Here is a 26620-nt window from a genome sequence, read left to right on the forward strand (position 1 = left end):
GTTCAAACTAACACCACAAGTGAAAAGTCATTTTTGTCGACGGTATATCATTAGGAGTCCAGTCCCATCGACGAACGTCTCACTCCAAAGGAGCTCATATTTCCCTGCTGCTGGAAGTAGCGCAGCCTTGGGATGCAGAGGCCTATAGATAGGGATCATGGTAAACACCACAGCACTTTCTTAAATGATCATAGGTGAAGAATGAATACACATATAATTATGGTTTTATCGAACAGAAAGCAGCAGGAGGCAGGAGCAGGAAGCAGCAGCAGGAGGCAGCAGGAGGTAACAGCAGGAGGCAGCAGCAGCAGGAGGCAGCAGGAGGCAGCAGGAGGTAACAGCAAGAGGCAGCAGCAGCAGGAGGCAGCAAGAGGCAGCAGGAGGTAACAGCAGAAGGCAGCAGCAGATTTGAGGATGGCGTCCAGGAGGCCGTCGCTAGTTCCTCCTGGGAGAGAGAGCGCCGCTGGCAGCACAGATGGTCGCAGACGCTCCAGCCTCAAGCTGTCGCAGTCGCAGGTAAGTGATGACGTCATCGTCTCTCCAGTAAGTGATGACGTCATTGTCCCTTCAGTTTAACAATGGTAGCTATATATTCTATCGTCACCTTCAGTATAGTTCTTATAGATCCTGTGCTATCCAGACAAGGTGTGCTCTCTAACAGGTAAAACTGTGCACGATAAGTGCGGTGCTGCTCTGCCACAAGACTGTAAGGTTTTAACTTAATCTTGACATATTACTTATAGAGATACGCTACATCATTGGCCTTGTGACCCTCCAACTGGTTGTCTAACAGAACGACACCCATTAGCCACAGTAATGAAGGTAAGGGCCAGTTCTACCGTCAAAGCAACACTACAGGTCACGTAACTTCAGGTTTGTCATAACAGATACTCAAGATCGACAGAAATCTTCACAAACCGAATATTTTCATTTTTTCATCAGCCTGAGAACTCTGACGAAGAGCAGGCGGCCGAGGAGGCGGAGGAGGAAGTGGAGGCAGATGAGGACGAAGGCGGGGAAGAGGAAGAGGACCTGTACCAGTTGGACTTCCAGTCGGCCGATCTCTCTGCAGACTACTGGCAGATACACAGAATGGTTAAGGTACGGCCAAGGGACGGGGGCCCGCAGGGAGAACACAGACATGATGGTGAGGACAGTTAACGTACGGCCAGGAACACCTGAGGGACGGGGGCCCGCAGGAAGAACATGGAGGACAGTTACATGATGTGTATTCATGATAGAGAACAGGAGCTACATGAGGAGGACGCACTGTTCCTCATGCTAGACTTCCACTTTTGCCACATCTTGCATCCACGTTCACTGTCGTTCGACCCATCACCCTACTTCGTTGCTACTGAAGGTGTGGTGTGTGTAGGTCTCTATGCAGACTATAGCGATTCTGGATTGATCTGATCTGTGCCGATAACCCGGTAAGTTTATTGTGCACCCCATGCTCATCCTGTGAGCGATAGCGCAAAAGATTACAGAGGTCACAAATGGCCTTAGTCAGACCCCAGTTGGCTGATGTTACATAAGATAATACAATTCGTATTTCATTATGTACATTACATAGTTTCATATTGTAAGTTTTACCGACTAGATGCAAAAAGTGAACACAAACCTGGAATTTCATGTATGTCGTTATTAATTATAATGTGTTGTGACATTTCTTACAATTTTCTTCTAGATCTATCCCGAAAAGGCTCTATTCTTTTATTTTCTTTTAACTTTCTAAGACATTAGTGTTCTAGTTCGTGTCGACATCTTTGACCACAAACTTTATAGTTCACATGATCAACATCTTCAGTTATGCCAATGCGCCAATAGTAACTGTAGCCTAGCAGTTACAATATCATGTAATCTGCTGATCCTATTACTTTCTCTATATACATGTTTTACTTTGAACATTTCAATATGATGGAAAACGTTTCTACTCGTGTTTAGCTGACTGGACGCTCCTCAGTTCCCTCACAATTTCAACGTCATTCACAAACATATTCAGACATGACTGAAGGTCCTTTCGAAGCCATTTACATATGCAAAAAATGACAGCTTCCCCAAGATTGAGCCCTGCAGAGCATCACTGATTATCTCATCCAGTTTGAAGACTTCTCTGACCTGCCCTTCATTTTATCCTCTTGTTGTAGGTATCACTCTCATATGCTTACGTGAAAATCTACTTTTGTTGTAGCCAATTCGTGTGGGGGTCGGTGGTAGATGCCTTCTGGTACTTTATAAGCAAGTAGTCCACTCACACAGCCTCTCGCCTAGCCAGTGTTCGACCCATCACAGATGTGTGGAAGATTCATCATATATAACATTTAATGATTCTCTCTGAAAAGTTTCTTCCGTGCAAGTGTTCAGCCACCTACTTACTGATCATCTCTTCCATCATCTTGGGTGTCAATATGCGATAACTTATTTGTAGTTTCTGCTGGAGGGAGTTTTGCACTTATGGAGGCCAATCTTCTGAGTATTCTCTGCTTTCACATAACTTCTTGAATCTATGTATGGTGTCTGTATTGACCTCGTCCTCAATCATATTGTTCACACCAATCAATGTTCTTCACACTATAAAAGTACTTTCTTTTTTTACAATTTTCAAATTGTTTTTTTGTTTCATTTCATGTTATGTCATTTTTTTTTCCTTTTTCATGCATCTCTCGATGAATTATCATCCGTCTGTTCTGAAAGCATAAAGATTGTGATCAAGTCAACTATTACTCGTCTCTCCTTCAAGATGGGCAGACCTAATAAAGCCTCTAACCTTTACTTGTAACTCACCTGTCTTGACTCTACTACCATCTTTGCTTCCATCCTTAAGTGATTCGTCTGTCAGTCCTTCGTGGTTCTTGAGGTGTGGCGACCATGATCAGTAAAGCATATCTTAGTTTTGGACTTACTTAGGATATGAACACCTTGCATAATATTTCCTTATACTTGAAGGCTGTTCTTGTATTTGCTAACAGATAGTTTATTTCCTTAACTGTTCTCCTAACGTGGAACTCTGCCTACAGGTCAGGGACGAGGTCGACTCGCAAGTACTTCTCACACCCAGAACCCTGAAGCTTGTATCCTGCTGACGAATAATGATAGTCCTCCTTTTACCTTTTCCCATCCTCCTTAATTCACACTTTCCTCGGGTGGAATTTCACTAGCCAATATCAGACCAAATTTGTAGTCTGGGTTTGGCTGTACGTTGATGCGACCCTCCTCGTATATCACTGACTTCATGAACTTTGCACCGTCTGCATGTATTCGTATAGAAGTCCATACCTTCAGGCAAGTTCCACCGATCACCTCGACCAGTTTCGAGACGACTCCTCTAACATGGGTCGTCTGTGCCCATCCAGCGAGATGATCTTTCCATCAACGGCGTTTGCCCCATGATCCAGCCTGGTGAGCTGGCGTGTTAATCAGCCTCCCACAACGTACAGTGTTACGTACTTTCTACCAGTTCAGATATGAACAATCCAGCCTTGTTGGATTCAGGCAACACTTCAGCTAAAAAAACCCCACACAATTGAGGTATTGCAGACAGAGGTGTGAGGTTAGGTAGTTACTGGCTAACTAATTACAGGAGAACTTGAGATCAAGGTGGAATGCATATTTCCACACCCTGGCTGAGGACACGAGTCAGCTACATCTGGATAGACTGAATGGCCGATATACTTGGATATTCTAGAATAAACAGTAAGGTTTATACATTATGCAGTTGGTTGATCATGCTGTGATGAATAGTTACAGTAATGCATTAGTTGGCATACCACGTAGCCTAACTACAAGACAGCTGTTCTGTTCGCTTGCATAGCTATGCACTTGTCCCTGGATTGTTTATGACGTTCACAGTGTTACGTGTACGACTAGCCTTATTACGGTCTGTACGAGCTGTGATCGGAACAAATCGATTGTGGTGACGAGCGGTGGTCTGAGGTGGTGGTGGAGGTGGGTTGAGGTGGGCTACGATGGAATTGGTGGAAGGAATCTCGGGGAAGAAGGTCTCTGTAAGGTGGGGGGGAAGTCTACCGCCAAACTGCCTGCTCTTGGTAGGTGGTGTATGAGAGACCCAAGAATATTTTGTTTGTCCTTTTCTGCACTGCGTCTAGCTAATCCCTCTGTTTATCTGTTAGTAAGGATGACAAGGCGGGGGAGGTGTAGAAGAGCTCACGTAGAATAAAGATGATACAGACATTCCTGAGCTCAAATGGTGGGACGCCTAGTAATTTCATTAAAGGAGAAGGTGCTGACGGTACCATGATCTGATGTTAGTGCTGACGACTTCCAGTTCTAGCTGTCGTCTGTAGTGAATCAAAAAGGTTTGAAGTTTCTCATTACCCGGAGGATGTCAGGCCCTTGTGTGATGTCAGGAGGCAGGATCATGTTAGCACCCAGATTGGTACTCATCATTACACTCTTGGTGTTGTGGTGGATGGTTTCCCGCAGCTGATGGTTGATGTTGATAGTAAGATGGAGGCGTCTACGTTCTTCCAGCGGTGGTTTGTGTCGTTCAGGAAGTCACTGATATGGGTGAGGAAGCAGAGCGACTCCCATTTTCGTGTCGTGTGGCGCACCACATGTTAGTGAGGCTCCGCTAAAGCGGACAGTATGGTGTCGCTCGGTCAGTAAGTCCACTAGCCACTAGACGACACATCATCTTAGTCCCAAGCTGATGTTATACCTTACCAAGTAAAAGCCTCTACGAAGGTGAGCGCCAACGAGGTCTTGCGCTCGTCCAAGTTGCGGTGACTGAAGTCTAGGTGGCTTACGAGGCAATGAGTAGTGGAGTAAGACTCCATGTTTCCAAACTACTTAAGATCTACTAAATCAGCAATGTCCGCAAAGGTCCAGTCAAAAATAAACTTTCATAAAGTCTATTGAGGACAGAAGTGATTGCAAACGGTCGTAAGCTATCAAGAGACTCTGGGTTGGTGGATTTGGGTAGTAGAGTGACATATGCTGTCTTCCAAGCTGTGGGGTCATTTAGGTTGTATGAGTGAAGCATTAACTGTGGTGGTCAGCGGTAAAGCTCATTCATGGAAGAATTCCTCGTTAGTTTCACCGGAGGATCAATGGATGAGGTTGAACGTTTGGTTCTAAGGCTCTGAAGACGCGTAGCTGCTTGATATTCCATTACTCTTCTGGGGAAATGAAGTTGGTAGGTATGGTGAGGGGAAGCTGTTGTTGAGTTGTGGTAATCGTTGGCAAATATTGACAAAGTGGTTGTTAATTTGATGTGTTTATTTTGTTATTACCAAGTTTGTCTACGTAAGGGAAGGAGAAGAGCTTTCACTTGCCACAGCCAGTCAGGTCTTCTATTCTGTCGTGCCACTTGACCAATATTGTCCCACTGTAAACGCTCCTCCGGGGTTGGATAACGGCCCGTCTTCGTGGCTCGCACTTCGCGTTGCACTTTGTTGCAAAGATGCTTTTAGAAGTCGTTGCTGCGACTGTTGAACGCCCAATTTCGCTGCTGCACAAGTCATGTGATAAGTCATGTAATAAGTCATGTAATAAGTCATGTAATAAGTCATGTAATAAGTCGCGTAATGTAGTGGATGATCAGGGTGCAGCGTTACCACCGTCTTTTGGGGAAAGAAGTGTTGGTAAGCCTGGCTGCAGGTTTCGTGGTACTTTTCCCCACATGATTTCAACATCATCACTAGCTACCTCAGTCCGGTGATATGTGTGTGTGTGTGTGTGTGTGTGTGTGTGTGTGTGTTAGTCGAGGATTAATCATACTGACGTAGGATGACTGAATGTGAGCGGACGTAACTAAGATAAGAAGAACAAGGAAGAGATGATTGATATGTTTGGAGGGAGAAACAGTGTTGGTCTGGCTCTGAGTAAGGCCCTCGGTGAAGGGGAAAAATTGGTTTAGGAACGTCATAGGGTTAAAGTCTATGGTTAGTTTGATGACGAGAAAAAAATAGAGTAGGCTTGTTGAACGAGGAACTGTGGAAACGCGTGACTGACAGTAAGGAGATGAGCTCCATAGTGATGTAGGTGAAGTGAAGCTTTATCATCGTAAGACGTGCGAGTGAGGAAGAGTGGCGATTTACATATAAGACTGGATGATGATGATGGAGCTGTTCAGGGTGTAATTAGGTGGCATGAAGTGCCAATTGGGAGCGAAAATAGCGAAAAGCTTGCGGAATTGTGTGCTTAAGAAGTACTAGTGATTGATAATATCTGGTTTGTGAGTACTAATTGATAGGCCTTTGGATGTGAACGTGCTGACAAAGGCAAATGGTGGAATGCCTGTTCAAATCTTGGTGGAAGAAAGAGTGAAAGTTTTGGTGGCTTAAGGAAGAGAGGATATGATATGGATGGGTGGTGAATATGGGTGGTGAATGTGAGTGAGCTTCGAAAAGAATCTTGTGTGAGGAGATGCCAGGAAGAACTTGGAGAAGAATAGCAAAAGAAAAGAATAAAGGAATGTCGAGGTGTGGGCCAGGAATGTAAGGGATCTAGGGAAACACTGGTTACATGTGCGGGAGAAGAATGTGGCACATAGATGGTAACATAAGGATGTGTGAGAGAGGGTAGTGACTGGTAGGCATGGAACTTAAGTTGTTGGTAAAAGCTAAAAGAGAGGTATAAAAGACGTTACCTGCAGGGAAAGAGTACTTGTTATTGGGCTATGCACAAGAGAAAGTCAAGATGCAAGCGGCTACAAAATAGAGCAAGTAGGAGATAGGTTGAGAGACCATGGGCAAACTTGAGGAAAAACAAGAAAAAATGTTTTGAAAGAGGCGAATAAATGAAAGGAGCGGGTGAGGAAGTGGTAATCTGTAAAGAACAAGTGAAGAGGAGATGGAGTGAGTATTTTAAAGGACTGTTGAATGTGTTAGATGTTAGGAAGGTAGACTTAGGGTGCTTAGGGCATGGAAGTATGCGGACTGAGAGAATCACAGCCAATGGTTTTGTGAAAAGAGATTCGATGGTGAAGGCCTTAAGTATGATGAAGTGTGGCATAACAGATGTAGTAGATAGTACTACAGCTGAATTTCTCAAGGGAAGGGGGTCACTGTGTTTTTAACTGGTTGGTCAGAATTTTCAATTTATGTTTAGCCCAGGGTGAAGTGACTGAGGACTGGGGGAAGCCTATACAGTGCCACTGTATAAACACAAGAGGAATAAAAGAAAATGTTCGAATTACCTGAGTATACCAGGTAAGTTGTACAGGCAACTGGTAACCGAGATGGTGGTGCCATGTACAGAGCATCAGGCGGGGAAAGAACAATGTGGCTTCAGGAGTGGTGGAGGATGTGTAAACCAGGTATTTGCTTTGAAGAATTTGTGTGAAAAGTACTTACAGAAAAAGATTTGCGCGACTTCTGTTGATCTGGAGGAAGCATACGATAAGGTATATAGGGATGCTTTGCTGAAGGTGCCAAGAATATATAGGATGGGAGGAAAACCGCGAGAAGCAGTGAGCTATCAAGAGAGCACGATGTGTATGCGAGTCGGAAGAGAAGACAATGAATTGTGGAGGTGGGTCTTTGTTAGAGGTTTGTCACTTCACCAAGGATTATCTGTTTATGGATGGGATGGTGAGGGAGTTAATACGAGGATTTTGGAGAGGGATTGTTTTTGCAGTCTGCTGGGGGTAACGCAAGGGGCCCGGGAAGTGTTCAGGAGCCAGATTCGAGTGAAAAACTGCTGAAGTTGGTGTCTGACTTTGAGAGCGTGTGAAAGGCGGATATCTACAGTTAATATGAATATAAGCAAGGCAATGAGGTTTAACTTTGGTTTGCTTTGAGTGTAAGTCTGATACCTGGGAGTGGACATGATAGCGAATAGAACTATGGAACTAATGTCAACCGTAAGATGACGAGGGAGGGATGGGTCCTGGGTGCTATAAGGAGTTTGAAAAGAGAGGGATGAAATGAGTATTTCTGATGGTGCAGTAATTTGGACGATACAGACGCGAGTTGTGGGCTATGATTCTGAAAGTGTGGAAGAGGATAGATATGTTGGAAATGAAATGCCTCAGGAAAATATGTGCAATGAGGAGGAATGATGGAGTCAGGAATGGTATTTTGAGAAAAATGCAGTAAACAGAGTATACTGGAAAGAGGTTAGCAGGATCTGCTGAAATAGTTTGGATTTATGAATAGTATGAGTGAAAGGATCTATGCATTAGAAGTGCAAAGAATAGGGAGGAAAAGGAGACCGAGGACGAAATGGAAGTATGGAATGAAAGACGCTTTTAGATTTTGGGGTTTGAAGCTGCGGGACAGCATGTTGTGTGAACAAAATAGAACGAATTGGAGCGATATTGTACACAGGAAACGGGATGCGGGAGGTGCTGGTGGTGGTCGCTAGGCCGTTGAACCTTAACTTCGTCCTCGGCATAAATGGCGTTAACGTTTTCCGTGGTGTGACGGTGCGCACGCCGCCCGACGAGTGGTTTGGTGTTGAAGAGTCTCCATCTTCAACAGTAGCGACTGTGGCAACAGGTCCCGTAATTGATGAAAAGGATCTCCCAGTGACCTATGATGTGGCAGCGAGAAAGTGGATGGTTTTGTGGAAGTGGTGTGATGGTACGGAGCCGCCACGTCTGTTGAACACTACCCCGGAGTACCGGGACGACCGGAGACTCGCCAAGAGTGTGAACGCGAACTGTTGCAATGGATTGCGGATGGCTGGCTAGTACCATACAACGAGAGGCGTCACGGAGCAGTGAAGGGGACGATCCCGCTGATTGCCTTGGTTCAGGAGAACAAAGGGAAGTTGCTCCCGGTGCTCGACTTCCGTGAGCTGAACTCTCATCTTAGTCCACTTACGGCCGATGCAGACGTTTGCAGCGAGGAGATTAGAGAGTGGCGCCCCCGTGGGCAGATGATAGCCTACCTCCAGACCCGCGTGGACCAGTCGCTGTGGCCGGTATCAGACGGTGGTATTCCAGGGATGGCGGTATTGCTCGACACGGCTGGGCTACTGACTGAGCATCGCGCCCTTGGTAATGAAGATTCTGAGTGTTGTACTGAGTTGGGACGAGAGGATCAATCGTGAAACTTCGTACTTGGATGACACCCTGGTGGACGAGAGAGTGGCGCTTGCGACGGAGGTTGAGAACCACCTCAGTTATCACTGCCTGCTGTGCAAGCCCGCTGAGCCAGTGTCCGAAAGAGCTCGGGTGTTGGTCATACGAGTCTGGGGGGAGCGACGCAGCCTTTTTTGGAAACGAGACAACGATGTTGGTGAGGTGCCGGAGAAGTTGTCAAGACGCGTAGTATCTTCCCTGTGTGTGGACGCCTCACGAGCCACTTACCTGTTTGTGGCTGGCTGCGTGCGGCGGCCTCGTACCTCATGGGACATCGAGCTCACCAGTTTCGAGCCGCACTCGATGCTCGCCGAGACCCGACAGCGTGTGAAATGTTCGGATCCAGCTCAAGGTCGGTGGGATGTAGATTGCGACCAGGCCGTCGTATGAGTGGACGCCAGTTCTCTTGCAATAGGGTCGGTGCTGAGGTTAACGGCAACGTCGGTAAGGACGTCCGCTGGCTACGGCAGAACGAATGCTCGCTCATAGAAAGAGAAGCAGTAAGTGTGTGTGTCTAACTTGCTTATTTTAATAGCACTTAGATTGTCATCATCATAGATCAAGACTCCACCACCTACCCTATATAAGCGATCTTTCGGACATAGTTTGTATGTGGGGCGATTAAGTATCTATTCTCACAGTTCATCCACGTTTCTGAGATAGCAGTTATGTTCGGTTTTTCAGTCTCTGTATAGGATATAAGTTCGCCGCGTTTGGTTATGATGTTTGGGCCTGACATTATGCCAGGCATGAATTTTCATTATGTGGACAGGAAAGAGAATATTACAAATTTTGCCAAAGACAAAGCTATCCAGTTTGTATAGACCTTTACGTAGATTAAAGTTACAATTCTTTGTGTATTTGATGATAGAATATCGAATGATATTTCTCGTGGTAAAGGAGTTTCAGTTAATTGCTGAATTAACGTTACTCCAGTCAGTACAATGGTCAAAATTTTCAACATGATTATATAAAGCATTTAATTTTTGTCCTGTTCTTATACAATATCTATATTGCTTAAGTCTAATAAAGAACCTTACCAATTTGCCCAACCTAACATTACAGTTTATGCAAGGTATTCTGTAAACACAGCCCGTAGAGTTTTCTGGTGAGGTTTTCATTAGGATATTCTTTATATATGTCCTTCAGAGATAATTCTACATTACTTCTCAGGTTTCTTAAATCCATATAAATGTAGCATTCATCAATAGAAATTCTATAAAAGAATAATAAAAACACTCACCAGAAATTTTGCAGGTTTGTTTAAAGAATTCCTTGTAAAAACTGTAATATGTTTTATGTTGGACAGACTGGTAAGGATCTTTATGTTAGAGTTGAGCAACATAAAGATCATATAAGAGTAGGACACTGATCAAATGCTTTGTTTAATCATGTTAAAAACTATGACCACTGTACTGACTGGAGTAATGCTAATTCAGTAATTAACTATATGTCCTTTACTACGAGAAATATCAATCAATCTTCTATCATCAAATGCACAAAGCTTTGTAACATTAATGATAGTGAAGGTCTATACAAGGCGGCGTGTTTGGATGGTATTGCAGTAGAACTGAATAAAAAAGAGGGTGACTTTGTTGTTGATTTGTTAGTAAGGATATTAAATGTATGTATGGATCATGGTGAAGCGCCTGAGGATTTGCAGAATGCATGCATAGTGCCATTGTACAAAGTACAAAGGAGAGTGTTCAAACTACAGAGACATAATTTTGTTGAGTACTCCAAGGAATTCATATGGGAGGGTATTGATTGAGAGGGTGAAGGCATGTACAGAGCATCAGATTGGGGAAGAGCAGTGTGGTTTCAGAAGTGATAGAGGACGTGTGGATCAGGTGTTTGTTTTGAATAATGTATGTGAGAAATACTTAGAAAAATAGAAGGATTTGTATGCAGCATCTGTGGATCTGGAGGAAGCAAATGTTAGGATTGATAGAAATGCTTTGTGGAAGGTCTTAAGAGTATATGGAGTGAGAGGTAAGTTGCTAGAAGCAGTGAAAAGTTTATTTTTACCAAGGATGTAAGGCATGTGTACGAACAGGAAGAGAGGAAGGTGATTGGTTCCCAGTGAATGTCGATTTGCGGCAGGGATGTGCGATGTCCCCATGGTTGTTTGATTTGTTTATGGATGGGGTGGTCAAGGAGGTAAATGCAGAAGTTTTGGAGAAAGGGGCGAGTATTTATTGTGATGGGGATGAGAGGGCTTGGGAAGGGAGTCAGTTGTTGTTCGCTGATGATACAACACTGGTGGCTGATTCGGGTGGGAAACTTCAGAAGTTGGTGACTGAGATTGGAAAAGTGTGTGAAAGGAGAAAGTGGGAGTAAGTGTGAATAGAAGCAAGGTTATTAGGTTCAGTAGGATTGAGGGACAAGTTAATTGGGATGTAAGTTTGAATGGAGAAAAAATGGAGGAAGTGAAGTGTTTTAGATATGTAGGAATGCACTTGCTCTTATTCACATTTACTTTCAACTTTGTCCTTTCACACACTTTTCTAAACTTAGTCACCAACTTCTGCAGTTTCTCACCCGAATCAACCACTAGAGCTGTATCATCGGCGAGCAACAACTGCCTCACTTCCCAAGCTCTTTCATCTACAACAGACTGCATACTCGCCCCTCTCTCCAAAACTCTTGGATTTACCTCCCTAACCACCGTACACATAAATTGATTAAACAATCATGGAGACATCACACATCCCCTGCTGCAAACCGACCTTCACTGGGAATCAGTCACTCTCCTCTCTTCCTACTCGTACACGGGCCTTACATCTTTGGTAAAAACTTTTCACTGCTTCTACCAACTTACCTCCCACACTATATACTCTTAAAGCCTTCCACAAAGCATCGCTATCAACCCAATTATATGCCTTCTCCAGATCCATAAATGCTACATACAAATCCATCTGTTTTTCTAAGTATTTCTCACATACATTCTTCAAAGCAAACACCTGATCCAAACATCCTCTACCACTTCTGAAACTACACTGTTCTTCCCCAATCTGATGCTCTGTACATGCCTTCACCCTCTCAATCAATACCCTCCCATATAATTTCCCAAGGAATACTCAATAAATTTATACCTCTGTAGTTTGAACAGTCACCTTTATCCCCTTTGCCTTTGTACAATGGCACTATGCTCGCATTCCGCCAATCTTCAGGCACTATATCATGATGCATACATTCACTGAATATCCTTACCAACCAATGAACGATAGTCACCCCTTTGATATATTCAACTGAAATACCATCCAAAGCCACCGTCTTGCTGGATTTCATTTTCCGCAAAGCTTTCACAACCTCGTCTTTCATAAGCAGACCATTCTCCCTGATCCTCTCACTTCGCACACTACCCCGACCAAAACTCCCTACATCTGCCACTGTATTATCAAACACATTCAACACAACTTTAAAGTACTCACTCTATCTCCTTCTCACTCCTTCACAACCTGTTTTTAAACAAATATAGTGCATTTGAACATGCACCTTAATAGAACATATGAACACGGCAAGTATTCAAACCTTGTGGTATATGCGTGGTTGCTGACTGCTCGGCTGTTACCCATGATCGGGAAATGATAATTCGATTACATGGAATTGAATATCCTTTGCCTCACGTCCACGAGAAACGGGGTTCAGACCGGTCCAATCCCGCCAGGCTTATGTTTCCCGGTAGTCAACAACTTTACCAAACTTAATGTCATATCGTGAAGGTATATGAATACAAATATAGTGCATATGAAGGAATACCTTCAAAGAAAACATGATACTCTCCAACAACAAGATTCGAACCTCGTACCATTTGCGTGGTAGATGGGTACGCAGCATAGCCAAACATCACGCAGCATCTTTTCTAACACGTCGCCCTACACGGGTCAACTCTTCTCACAACACTTCAGCCATAAATAGTTTTGATCTCCCATCGATTAATCATACATAACATATCTTTCCTGCCACTGTGCCTGGCTCTGCTCAGCTCTGCCAACAATTTGACATAGAAAACTTGACTCACTAGGTCTCGTTATCTTACTACAAACAGTTTAATTTTCCCAACAGACTTTCACAGTGTTACTCTCCTACCGCTTTGCCACATACAACTTAGCCCTCTCATGATTCTATCGCATCATATCTCACCCAACTGCCACACAACTTTCTCACCTCTACTCTACCGATCTTAGCTTCGTCACCATCTTACCTGACATAATTCTCCCAACCCTCTATATAAATCACATAAACCTTAACCAGACACAACCTAGAACCCCCAACACTTCGTTACGCACAGTATAGATCCTGCAATACAACGTCTTTGTTAACACTTCCGTACAAGTATGTCACCTCTCCCACGACCTTGCCACAATCTTTTCAGCCGTACCAACGTCTTGCCACACTCACGGGCATAGCGGCGTCCAAAGGGAAAGAAACAGATTGAAGTTTTACCTTATAGTCCCTTTAGGGGTGCCAAAGGCCAATAGAATGGCGTGGCGGCAACCAAAAGTAAAGAGGGAATTTGAAGGTTTACTTTAAATCCCCTTTGGCGGTGCCAAAGGCCATTACTTCCCTTAAATCTCTGACACACAACTGAGTTTCCCCACATCTTTGCCTACCCTTCCACCGATATACTATGCACAGAGTAAGTTTCTCACCAGTTCACCCCTCACAACTCATCCTTCACAACGCTTTCCTGTACACAGCCTAACTGCAGACAGCACTTGACTTCCTCATTACTCTGCCACGCGTAACTTTCCCACTGATCTGCTAGATATAACTAGTTCCCAGTAACACTTTGCCTCAAACAGGTAACCTCCACCAACTCTTAGCCACACAGTTCGCTTACCCGTAAACCTGGCAGGAGAAAGGTTAACTTTCCCATCTTTTTCCCTGGTCTAGTTTATCTGTCCCAGTACCGTCCAACACTCACTTTAACACACCACTTTTGGAAAACACACAACTGAACTCTTTCCACAATGTCACACACTTTATTTCAGAGTTTTGACATACACAACTTTACCCTTCAAACAATTCGTTCTACCTCAGAAACAGGACAATATCTTCACTTTGCATGATCTTAATAGTTTACTTACAAATACTTTGTAAAAACAAGGTCCAGTTGTTGTTTGACCTGTGTAAACAGTTCACTATACAAATTAACAAATAATTCATCCATTGTTTCCTGATCTTTGCTGAAATGTTTCTCACTACGTAACTTCTAGATGGGTTGGAATGCATAGCATAACTCTCCCACCATGTGCCACATATAAAGCAGAATCCTCCTACCATGTTGCCACACACAGCATCTCTCCCACCATGTTGCCACACACAGCATCTCTCCCACCATGTTGCCACAAGTACAGCATCTCTCCCACCATGTTGCTACACACACAGCATATCTCTCACCATGATGCTACACACGCAGCATATCTCTCACCATGTTGCTACACACACAGCATCTCTCCCACCATATTGCTACACACAGCATATCTCTCACCATGTTGCTACACACACAGCATCTCTCCCACCATATTGCTACACACAGCATCTCTCCCACCATGTTGCTACACACACAGCATCTCTCCCACCATATTGCTAAACACAGCATCTCTCTCACCATGTTGCTACACACACAGCATCTCTCCCACCATGTTGCTACACACACAGCATCTTTCCTACCATGTTGCCACAAGCACAGCATCTCTCCCACCATGTTGCTACACACACAGCATCTCTCCCACCATATTGCTACACACACAGCATCTTTCCTACCATGTCGCCACAAGCAAAGCACCTCTCCCACCATGTTGCTACACACAGCACCTCTCCCACCATGTTGCTACACACACAGCATCTCTCCCACCATGTTGCTACACACACAGCATCTTTCCTACCATGTTGCCACAAGCACAGCATCTCTCCCACCATGTTGCTACACACACAGCATATCTCTCACCATGTTGCTACACACACAGCATCTCTCCCACCATATTGCTACACACAGCATATCTCTCACCATGTTGCTACACACACAGCATCTCTCCCACCATGTTGCTACACACACAGCATCTTTCCTACAATGTTGCCACAAGCACAACATCTCTCCCACCATGTTGCTACACACACAGCATATCTCTCACCATGTTGCTACACACACAGCATCTCTCCCACCATGTTGCTACACACACAGCATATCTCTCACCATGTTGCTACACACACAGCATCTCTCCCACCATATTGCTACACACAGCATATCTCTCACCATGTTGCTACACACACAGCATCTCTCCCACCATGTTGCTACACACACAGCATCTTTCCTACCATGTTGCCATAAGCACAGCATCTCTCCCACCATGTTGCTACACACACAGCATCTCTCCCACCATGTTGCTACACACACAGCATCTCTCCCACCATGTTGCTACACACACAGCATCTTTCCTACCATGTTGCCAAAAGCACAGCATCTCTCCCACCATGTTGCTACACACACAGCATCTTTCCTACCATGTTGCCACAAGCACAGCATCTCTCCCACCATGTTGCTACACACACAGCATCTCTCCCACCATGTTGCTACACCCACAGCATCTTTCCTACCATGTTGCCACAAGCACAGCATCTCTCCCACCATGTTGCTACACACACAGCATCTCTCCCACCATGTTGCCACAAGCACAGCATCTCTCCCACCATGTTGCCACACACAGCATATCTCTCCCACCATGTTGCCACACACAGCATATCTTTCACCATGTTGCTACACACACAGCATCTTTCCCACCATGTTGCCACAAGCACAGCATCTCTCCCACCATGTTGCTACACACACAGCATCTCTCCCACCATCTCTCCCACCATGTTGCTACACACACAGCATCTCTCCCACCATCTCTCCTACCATGTCGCCACAAGCACAGCATCTCTCCCACCATGTTGCTACACACACAGCATCTCTTCCACCATGTTGCTACACACACAGCATCTCTCCCACCATATTGCTACACACAGCATCTCTCCCACCATGTTGCTACACACACAGCATCTCTCCCACCATATTGCTAAACACAGCATCTCTCTCACCATGTTGCTACACACACAGCATCTCTCCCACCATGTTGCCACACACAGCATCTCTCCCGCCATGTTGCTACACAAACAGCATCTCTCCCACCATGTTGCCACACACACAGCATCTCTCCCACCATGTTGCTACACACAGCATCTCTCCCACCATGTTGCCACACACACAGCATCTCTCCCACCATGTTGCTACACACAGCATCTCTCCCACCATGTTGCCACACACACAGCATCTCTCCCACCATGTTGCTACACACACAGCATCTCTCCCACCATGTTGCTACACACAGCATCTCTCCCACCATGTTGCCACACACACACAGCATCTCTCCCACCATGTTGCTACACACAGCATCTCTCCCACCATGTTGCCACACACACAGCATCTCTCCCACCATGTTGCTACACACACACACAGCATCTCTCCCACCATGTTGCTACACACACAGCATCTTTCCCACCATGTTGCTACACACACAGCATCTCTCCCACCATGTTGCCACACACACAGCATCTTTCCCACCATGTTGCTACACACACACACAGCATCTCTCCCACCATGTTGCTACACACACAGCATCTTTCCCACCATGTTGCTACACACACACACAGCATCTCTCCCACCATGTTGCTACACACACAGCATCTTTCCCACCATGTTGCTACACACACAGCATCTCTCCCACCATGTTGCTACACACACAGCATCTTTCCCACCATGTTGCTACACACACAGCATCTCTCCCACCATATTGCTACACACACAGCATCTCTCCCACTATGTTGCTACACACACACACAGCATCTCTCCCACCATGTTGCCACACACACAGCATCTCTCCCACTATCAACTTGATAGTGAAGCAAGCTGCAACCTTCTGTTTTACAGTACCTGAAAGTTGGGAACGCGACCTGCACAACCATAGCCCTGGTGGGGCTGAAGGACTGTGGGATGTACCGTGAGGTGTGCCAGGTGGCTCTCAAGATGGTGGGCGGCCTGGAGGTGCTCCTCAACATACTCAGGACCAGCAACCTCAGATGTAACGTGAGTGACACATTCTTATGCGAGTTGAGACGACGCAGGCAACGGAAATCCCGATAAGTTCCCAAATGCATTTTCGTGTAATAATCACATCACCAGGGAAGACACAAGAGAGAAATATAACAGTCAGTTGATATACAACGAAGAGATGTAGCTAGGACGCCATTTGGTAATCATGTGATTGTCCAAGACAGACAACGAGCGTATCATAAACTTATTATATGGACAAGAAGGTGAAATGTTTACAAACTTTATCAACAATAAAGCTATCCAATTTGTACAGACCATCGCTAATATTAAGATTATAATTCTTTGTGTATTTGATGATAGAAGATTCAATGATATTTCTCGTGGTAATAGAGTTAGAGTTACTAACTGAGAGGGCATTACTCCAGTCAATACAATGATCATGGCTTTTGACGTGAGTAAACAAAGCATTTGATTCGTGTCCCGTTCTTATACTATATTCATGTTGCTTCAGTCTAAGAGAAATATCCTTACCAGTCTGCCCAACATAAAACTCATCACAATTTCTACATGGCACTTTAAAGATGCACCCAGGAGAATTTTCTGGTGAATTCCTGATTGATATTCTTTATGGTATTATTGTTGATGAAAGCAACATTTACATTAAAGGATTTAAGCAACATGGGAAGTAAAGAAAAATGATTATTAAAAGGGAGAACTAAAAGATTCTTGGTGTCAATGGGAAGTTTGGGCTCAACTCTATAAAATGATTTCTTTGCTTACTTAAGGGATTTGTCAATGAAAGATCTAGGGTACTTTAACTTAGATCCAATAGAATATATCTTCTCAAACTCATCATCAGTATACTCTGGACTGCAAATACGTAATGCCACAAGGAACATAGATTGAAATGATGATAATTCAACTCTGTCATGTTGAGATGAGTAATAATGGATATATGAGCATGCATTGGTAGGTTTTCTGTGTTTGCTAAACTTAAACCTGTTTCCTTGCCTATGGATCATGCAATCTGAAAGTGGTAACATACCATTATTTTCAATTTCTACAGTATATTTGATGGACGGTACTAAATTGTTAAGTAAGGGGAGAAATATTTGTAAATTTTCATTTGTTGGCCAAACACAAAGAACATCATCTACATACCTAAACCAAATTGCATTAGAAGGTAAGATATCCTTTAGCAATTTTGTTTCAAAAAATTCCATATAAAGATTATTTAGTACAGGTGAAAGAGGGTTACCCATTGCCATACCAAATTTTTGAGCATAATAATCTCCATTGAATTGAGATACACAGTCTTTTATACAGAATTTCATCAGTTCAGTGAAATTAGACTTTGAAACAGGTAAATGAATATGATCCAAGACATCAAATAAATATTCTAGAGGATAATCAACTGGAACTTTTGTGAAAAGTGAGGAAACATCAAAGCTAACAAATTTGAAATCAAAATCAACATTGATATTGTTAAGTTTGTTAACTAAATCTACATTGTTCATGATATCAGAATTTGATATCTTACCCACTAAAGGGCTTGATATAGAAACTAACCATTTTGACAATTTATATGTGATGGAGCCTACTGAACTCACTATAGGTCTTGCTGGAAAATATGGTTTAAGTGTTCTGATAAGTCCCTACGTGTATGGCAATGAAGGGGACAAAGATGACAAACTTTTGATAAGAGAACCATTACCTTTCGACAACAACGTCAATTCTTTATTGAAATGGGAATTAAGTGCTTCTAGGGGATTCTTACTGAGTTTAGAATATGTTGTGACATCATTTAAAAGATCATTCTTTTAGATAGATAATTACTTTTGTCCATAATCCCCACAGTGTTAGCCTAATTTGAACTGGTAATATGTATATCATTGTCTTATTTAAGGTGTTAATAGCTCTGTTAAATCTTTTAGGGTAATTAGGTTCCACTGATTTTGCCAAACTGGCATACACTTTTGTGTTGATGTGACAAAGTCTTTTTGCAATTTAGAGATTTACAGTAATTAACTAATGATGAAATAATATCAGTAAGTATATCAGCATTAATATCAGTCAGTATATCAGTATGTATATACATACATACACATACATACACATACATTTCAACTTATACATACATATACATACACAGACATATACATATATATACACACATGTACATATTCATACTTGCTACTCTCTATTTCCTCCAATTTTTCTCCACTCACACTTACATCCCAAGTAACTTGTCCCTTAACCCTACTGTACTTAATTACCTTGCTCTTATTCACATTTACTTTCAACTTTCTCCTTTTACACACTTTTCAAAACTCAGTCACCAACTTCTGCAATTTCTCACTTTAATCAGCCACCAGAGCTGTATCATTAGTGAACAACAACTGACTTACTTCCCAGGCCCTCTCATGTCCAACAGACTGCATACTCGCCCCACTCTCCAAAACTCTTGCATTTACCTCCTTAACCATCCCATCCCTGAACAAATCAAACATCCATAGGGATATCACACACCCTTACTGCAGACCAGCATACACTGGGAACCAATCACTCTCCGCTCTTCCTATTCGTTCACATGCCTTACATCCTTGGTAAAAACTTTTCACTGCTTCTAGCAACTTACCTCCTACACCATATACTCTGAACACCCTCCACAAAGTATCTCTATCCACCCTATCACATGCCTTCTCCAGATTCATAAATGCTACATACAAATCCATCTGATTTTCCAAATATTTCTCCCATACATTCTTCAAAGCAAACACCTGATCTGCACATCTCTACCACTTCTGAAACTACACTGCTCTTTCCCAGTCTGATATTCTGTACATGCCTGTACACTCTCAATCAATACGCTAACATATAATTTACCAGGAAAACTTAACAAACTTATACCTTTGTAGTTTGGACACTCACCATTATCCTCTTTGCTTTTGTACAATGGCACTATACATGCATTCCGCCAATCCTTAGGCACTTCATCATGACGCATACATACATTGAATATCCTCACCAACCAGTCAACAACACAGTCAACCACTTTCTTAATAATTCTACTGCATTACCATCCAAACCCGCTGCCTTTCCGGATTTCATCATCCGCAAAGCTTTCACTACCTCTCCTCTGTTTACCAAATCATTCTCCCTGACCCTCTCACTTCCAACGCCAACCCTACCTAAACACCCTATATCTTCCACTCTATCATCAAACACATTCAACAAACCTTCAAAATACTCACTCCATCTCCTTCTCACATCACCACTCCTCACATGCTCCCTTCACCGATGTTCCCATTTGGTCTATTGTCTTACGAAATTTATTTACCTCCTTCCAAAACATCTTTTTATTCTCCCTAAGATTTATTGATACTCTCTCACCCCAACTCTCATTAGCCCTCTTTTTCACCTCTTGCACCTTCTTCTTAACCTCCCGCCTCTTTATTTTTTACATTCAGTCATTTGCGTATGTATTTGACCTTTCCTGGTATAACGGTTAGCATTCATGACCGAGACGCATTCACAGACCACCCAAGGTCGAGCGTATAGGTTCGAATCCTGATTGCGTCAATCGGTCCAGTGTCGATCCAACTGCTCATCCACCACTAGGAAGTGGTCAATGAAATGAGTACCTGACTCAGGGTACGGAATATATATATATATATATATTTTTTTTTTATTTTTTTTTTGCTTTGTCGCTGTCTCCCGCGTTTGCGAGGTAGCGCAAGGAAACAGACGAAAGAAATGGCCCAACCCACCCCCATACACATGTATATACATACGTCCACACACGCAAATATACATACCTACCCAGCTTTCCATGGTTTACCCCAGACGCTTCACATGCCCTGATTCAATCCACTGACAGCACGTCAACCCCGGTATACCACATCGCTCCAATTCACTCTATTCCTTGCCCTCCTTTCACCCTCCTGCATGTTCAGGCCCCGATCACACAAAATCTTTTTCACTCCATCTTTCCACCTCCAATTTGGTCTCCCACTTCTCATCGTTCCCTCCACCTCTGACACATATATCCTCTTGGTCAATCTTTCCTCACTCATTCTCTCCATGTGCCCAAACCATTTCAAAACACCCTCTTCTGCTCTCTCAACCACGCTCTTTTTATTTTCACACATCTCTCTTACCCTTACGTTACTTACTCGATCAAACCACCTCACACCACACATTGTCCTCAAACATCTCATTTCCAGCACATCCATCCTCCTGCGCACAACTCTATCCATAGCCCACGCCTCGCAACCATACAACATTGTTGGAACCACTATTCCTTCAAACATACAGATTTTTGCTTTCCGAGATAATGTTCTCGACTTCCACACATTCTTCAAGGCTCCCAGAATTTTCGCCCCCTCCCCCACCCTATGATCCACTTCCGCTTCCATGGTTCCATCCACTGCCAGATCCACTCCCAGATATCTAAAACACTTTACTTCCTCCAGTTTTTCTCCATTCAAACTTACCTCCCAATTGACTTGACCCTCAACCCTACTGTTCCTAATAACCTTGCTGGTATTCACACACACACACACACACACACACGCACACACACACACACACACACACATATATATATATATATATATATATATATATATATATATATATATATATATATATATATATATATATATATATATTATCATTTTTTTTTATTATTTTGCTTTGTCGCTCTCTCCCGCGTTTGCGAGGTAGCGCAAGGAAACAGACGAAAGAATGGCCCAACTCACCCACATACACATGTATATACATACACGTCCACACACGCAAATATACATACCTATACATCTCTACGTATACATATATATGTACACACACAGACATATACATATATACGCATGTACATAATTCATACTGTCTGCCTTTATTCATTCCCTTCGCCACCTCGCCACACATGAAATAACATCCCCCTCCCCCCTCATGTGTGCGAGGTAGCGCTAGGAAAAGACAACAATGGCCACATTCGTTCACACTCAGTCTCTAGCTGTCATGTAATAATGCACCGAAACCACAGCTCCCTCTCCACATCCAGGCCCCACAGAACTTTCCATGGTTTACCCCAGACGCTTCACATGCCCTGGTTCAATCCATTGACAGCACTTCGACCCCGGTATACCACATCGTTCCAATTCACTCTATTCCTTGCCGGCCTTTCACCCTCCTTCATGCTCAGGCCCCGATCACTCAAAATCTTTTTCACTCCATCTTTCTAGCTCCAATTTGGTTTCCTACTTCTCCTCGTTCTCTTCACCTCTGACACATATATCCTCTTGGTCAGTCTTTTCTCACTCATTCTCTCCATGTGAACGAACCATTTCAAAACACCCTGTTCTGCTCCCTCAATCACACTCTTTTTATTACCACACATCTCTCTTACCCTTAAATTACTTACAAGATCAAACCACCTCACACCACATATTGTCCTCAAACATCTCATTTCCAGCACATACACCCTCCTCCGCACAACTCTATCATGGCATAGCCCACGCCTTGCAACCATACAACATTGTTGGAACCACTATCCCTTCATACATGCCCATTTTTGCTTTCCAAGATAATTTTCTCGACTTCCAAACATTCTTCAAGGCTCCCAGAATTTTCGCCCCCTCCCCCACCTTATAATTCACTTCCACTTCCATGGTTCCATCCGCTGCCAGATCCACTCCTAGATGTCTAAAACACTTCACTTCCTCCAGTTTTTCTTCATTCAAACTTACCTCCTAATTGACATGACCCTCAACCCTACTGTACCTAATAACCTTGCTCTTATTCACATTTACTCTTAACTTTCTTCTTTCACACACTTTACCAAACTCAGTCACCAGCTTCTGCAGTTTCTCACATGAATCACCCATCAGCGGTGTATCATCAGCGAACAACAACTGACTCACTTCCCAAGCTCTCTCATCCAGAACAGACTGCATACGTGCCCCTCTTCCAAAACTCTTGCATTCACCTCCCTAACAACCCTATCCATAAACAAATTAAACAACCATGGAGACATCACACACCCCTGCCGCAAACCTACATTCACTGAGAACTAATCACTTTCCTCTCTTCCTACTCGTACACATGCCTTACATCCTCGATAGAAGCTTTTCACTGCTTCTAACAACTTGCCTCCCACACCATATATTCTTAATACCTTCCACAGAGCATCTCTATCAACTCTATCATATGCCTTCTCCAGATCCATAAATGCTACATACAAATCCATTTGCTTTTCTAAGTATTTCTCACATACATTCTTCAAAGCAAACACCTGATCCACACATCCTTTACCACTTCTGAAACCACACTGTTCTTCCCCAATCTGATGCTCTGTACATGCCTTCATCCTCTAAATCAATACCCTCCCATATAATTTACCAGGAATACTCAACAAACTCATACCTCTGTAATTTGAGCACTCACTTTTGTCCCCTTTGCCTTTGTGCAATGGCACTATGCAAGCATTCCACCAATCCTCAGGCACCTTACCATGAGTAATACATATATTCAGATAATTGAGGGAATAATTGGTATACATGGGGTGTTCAGTGTTGTAAATGGAAATGGTGAAGAGCTTGTAGATCCATGTGCTGAAAAACGACTGGTGATTGGGAATACCTGGTTTAAAAAGAGAGATATACATAAGTATACGTATGTAAGTAGGAGAGATGGCCAGAGAGCGTTATTGGATTACGTTTTAATTGATAGGCGCGCAAAAGAGAGATTTTTGGATGTTAATGTGCTGAGAGGTGCAACTGGAGGGATGTCTGATCATTATCTTGTGGAGGCGAAGGTGAAGATTTGTATGGGTTTTCAGAAAAGAAGAGAGAATGTTGGGGTGAAGAGAGTGGTGAGAGTAAGTAAGCTTGGGAAGGAGACTTGTATGAGGAAGTACCAGGAGAGACTGAGTACAGAATGGAAAAAGGTGAGAACAAAGGAGGTAAGGGGAGTGGGGGAGGAATGGGATGCATTTAGGGAAGCAGTGATGGCTTTCTCGAAAGATGCTTGTGACATGAGAAGAGTGGGAGGTGGGCAGATTAGAAAGGGTAGTGAGTGGTGGGATGAAGAAGTAAGATTATTAGTGAAAGAGAAGAGAGAGGCATTTGGACGATTTTTGCAGGGAAATAATGCAAATGAGTGGGAGATGTATAAAAGAAAAAGGGAGGAAGTCAAGAGAAAGGTGAAAGAGGTGAAAAAGAGGGCAAATGGGAGTTGGGGTGAGAGAGTATCATTAGATTTTATGGAGAATAAAAAGATGTTTTGGAAGGAGGTAAATAAAGTGCGTAAGACAAGGGAACAAATGGGAACTTCAGTGGAGGGGGCTAATGGGGAGGTGATAACAAATAGTGGTGATGTGAGAAGGAGGTTGAGAGAGTATTTTGAAGGTTTCTTGAAGGTGTTTGATGATAGAGTGGGAGATATAGGGTGTTTTGGTCGAGGTGGTGTGCAAAGTGAGAGGGTTAGGGAAAATTATTTCGTAAACAGAGAAGAGGTAGTAAAAGCTTTGCGGAAAATGAAAACCGGCAAGGCAGCGGGTTTGGATGGTATTGCAGTGGTAAGGTTATCCCTGGGGATACGTGAGAAAGAATACTTCCCATGCATTCCTCACGTGTCGTAAAAGGCGACTAAGTGGGACGGGAGCGGGGGGGCTAGAAACCCTCACCTCCTTGTATTTTAACTTTCTAAAGGGGGAAACAGAAGAAGGGGTCATGCAGGGAGTGCTCATCCTCCTCGAAGGCTCAGACTGGGGTGTCTAAATGTGTGTGGATGTAACTAAGATGAGAAAAAAGGAGAGATAGGTAGTATGTTTGAGGAACCTGGATGTTTTAGCTCTGAGTGAAACGAAGCTCAAGGGTAAAGGGGAAGAGTGGTTTGGGAATGTCTTGGGAATGAAGTCAGGGGTTAGTGAGAGGACAAGAGCAAGGGAAGGAGTAGCACTACTCCTGAAACAGGAGTGGTGGGAGTATGTGATAGAGTGTAAGAACGTAAACTCTAGGTTGATATGGGTAAAACTGAAAGTGGATGGAGAGAGATGGGTGATCATTGGTGCATATGCACCTGGGCATGAGAAGAAAGATCATGAGAGGCAAGTGTTTTGGGAGCAGCTGAGTGAGTGTTAGTAGTTTTGATGCACGAGACCGGGTTATAGTGATGGGTGATTTGAATGCAAAGGTGAGTAATGTGGCAGTTGAGGGAATAATTAGCGTACATGGAGTGTTCAGTGTTGTCAATGTAAATGACGAAGAGCTTGAACATTCATGTGCTGGAAGAGGACTGGTGATTGGGAATACCTGGTTTGAAAAGCGAGATATACATAAGTATACGTATGCAAGTAGGAGAGATGGCCAGAGAGCGTTATTGGATTACGTGTTAATTGATAGGCGCGCGAAAGAGACTTTTGGATGTTAATGTACTGAGAGGGGCAACTGGAGGGATGTCTGATCATTATCTTGTGGAGGCGAAGGTGAAGATTTGTAGATGTTTTCAGAAAAGAAGAGAGAATGTTGACGTGAAGAAAGTGGTGAGAGTAAGTGAGCTTGGGAAGGAGACTTGTGTGAGGAAGTACCAGGAGAGACTGAGTAAAGAATGGAAAAAGTTGAGAACAAAGGAGGTAAGGGGAGTAATGGGAGGAATGGGATGTGTATAGGGAAGCAGTGATGGCTTGCGCAAAATATGTTTGTGGCATGAGAAGCGTGGGAGGAGGGCAGATTAGAAAGGGTTGTGAGTGGTGGGATGAAGAAGTAATATTATTAGTGAAAGAGAAGAGAGAGAGGTATTTGGACGATTTTTGCAGGGAAATAATGCAAATGAGAGGGAGATGTATAAAAGAAAAAGGCAGGAGGTCAAGAGAAAGGTGCAAGAGGTGAAAGAGAGCGCAAATGAGAGTTGGGGTGAGAGAGTATCATTAAATTTTATGGAGAATAAAAAGATGGCTTGGAAAGAGGTAAATAAAGTGCGTAAGACAAGGAAACAAATGGGAACTTCAGTAAAGGGAGCTAATGGGGAGGTGATAACAAGTAGTGGTTATGTGAGAAAGAGATGGAGTGAGTATTTTGAAGGTTTGTTGAATGTGTTTGATGATAGAGTGGCAGATATCGGGTGTTTTGGTCGAGGTGGTGTGCAAAGTGAGAGGGTTAGGGAGAATGATTTGGTAAAAGCTTTGCGGAAGATGAAAGCCAGCAAGGCAGCGGGTTTGGATGGTATTGCAGTGGAATGTATTAAAAAAGGGGGTGACTGTATTGTTGACTGGTTGGTAAGGTTATCTAACATATGTATGACTCATGGTGAGGTGCCTGTGGATTGGAGGAATGCTTGCATAGTGCCATTTTAGAAACGCAAAGGGGATAAATGTGAGTGCTCAAATTAAAAAGGCATACGTTTGTTGAGTATTCCTGGTAAATTATATGGGAGGGTATTGATTGAGAGGGTGAAGGCATGTACAGAGCATC

General features: G+C 43.5%; 1 protein-coding gene across 1 annotated transcript in view; it reads left to right on the forward strand.

Annotated features, from left to right (window-relative positions):
• Window positions 1-241: 241 nt before the first annotated feature.
• Window positions 242-26620, forward strand: part of LOC139758205 (outer dynein arm-docking complex subunit 2-like) — a 37453-nt gene continuing 11074 nt past the window's right edge. Inside the window, exons 1-3 of the mRNA XM_071679448.1 lie at window positions 242-516; window positions 943-1101; window positions 17025-17180. Coding sequence (XP_071535549.1) covers window positions 415-516; window positions 943-1101; window positions 17025-17180 — 417 coding nt within the window. The 5' untranslated portion in view covers window positions 242-414. The remainder of the gene's footprint in view (window positions 517-942; window positions 1102-17024; window positions 17181-26620) is intronic.

This window comes from Panulirus ornatus, chromosome 29, assembly GCF_036320965.1.
Source record: "Panulirus ornatus isolate Po-2019 chromosome 29, ASM3632096v1, whole genome shotgun sequence".
Taxonomy (NCBI): domain Eukaryota; kingdom Metazoa; phylum Arthropoda; class Malacostraca; order Decapoda; family Palinuridae; genus Panulirus; species Panulirus ornatus.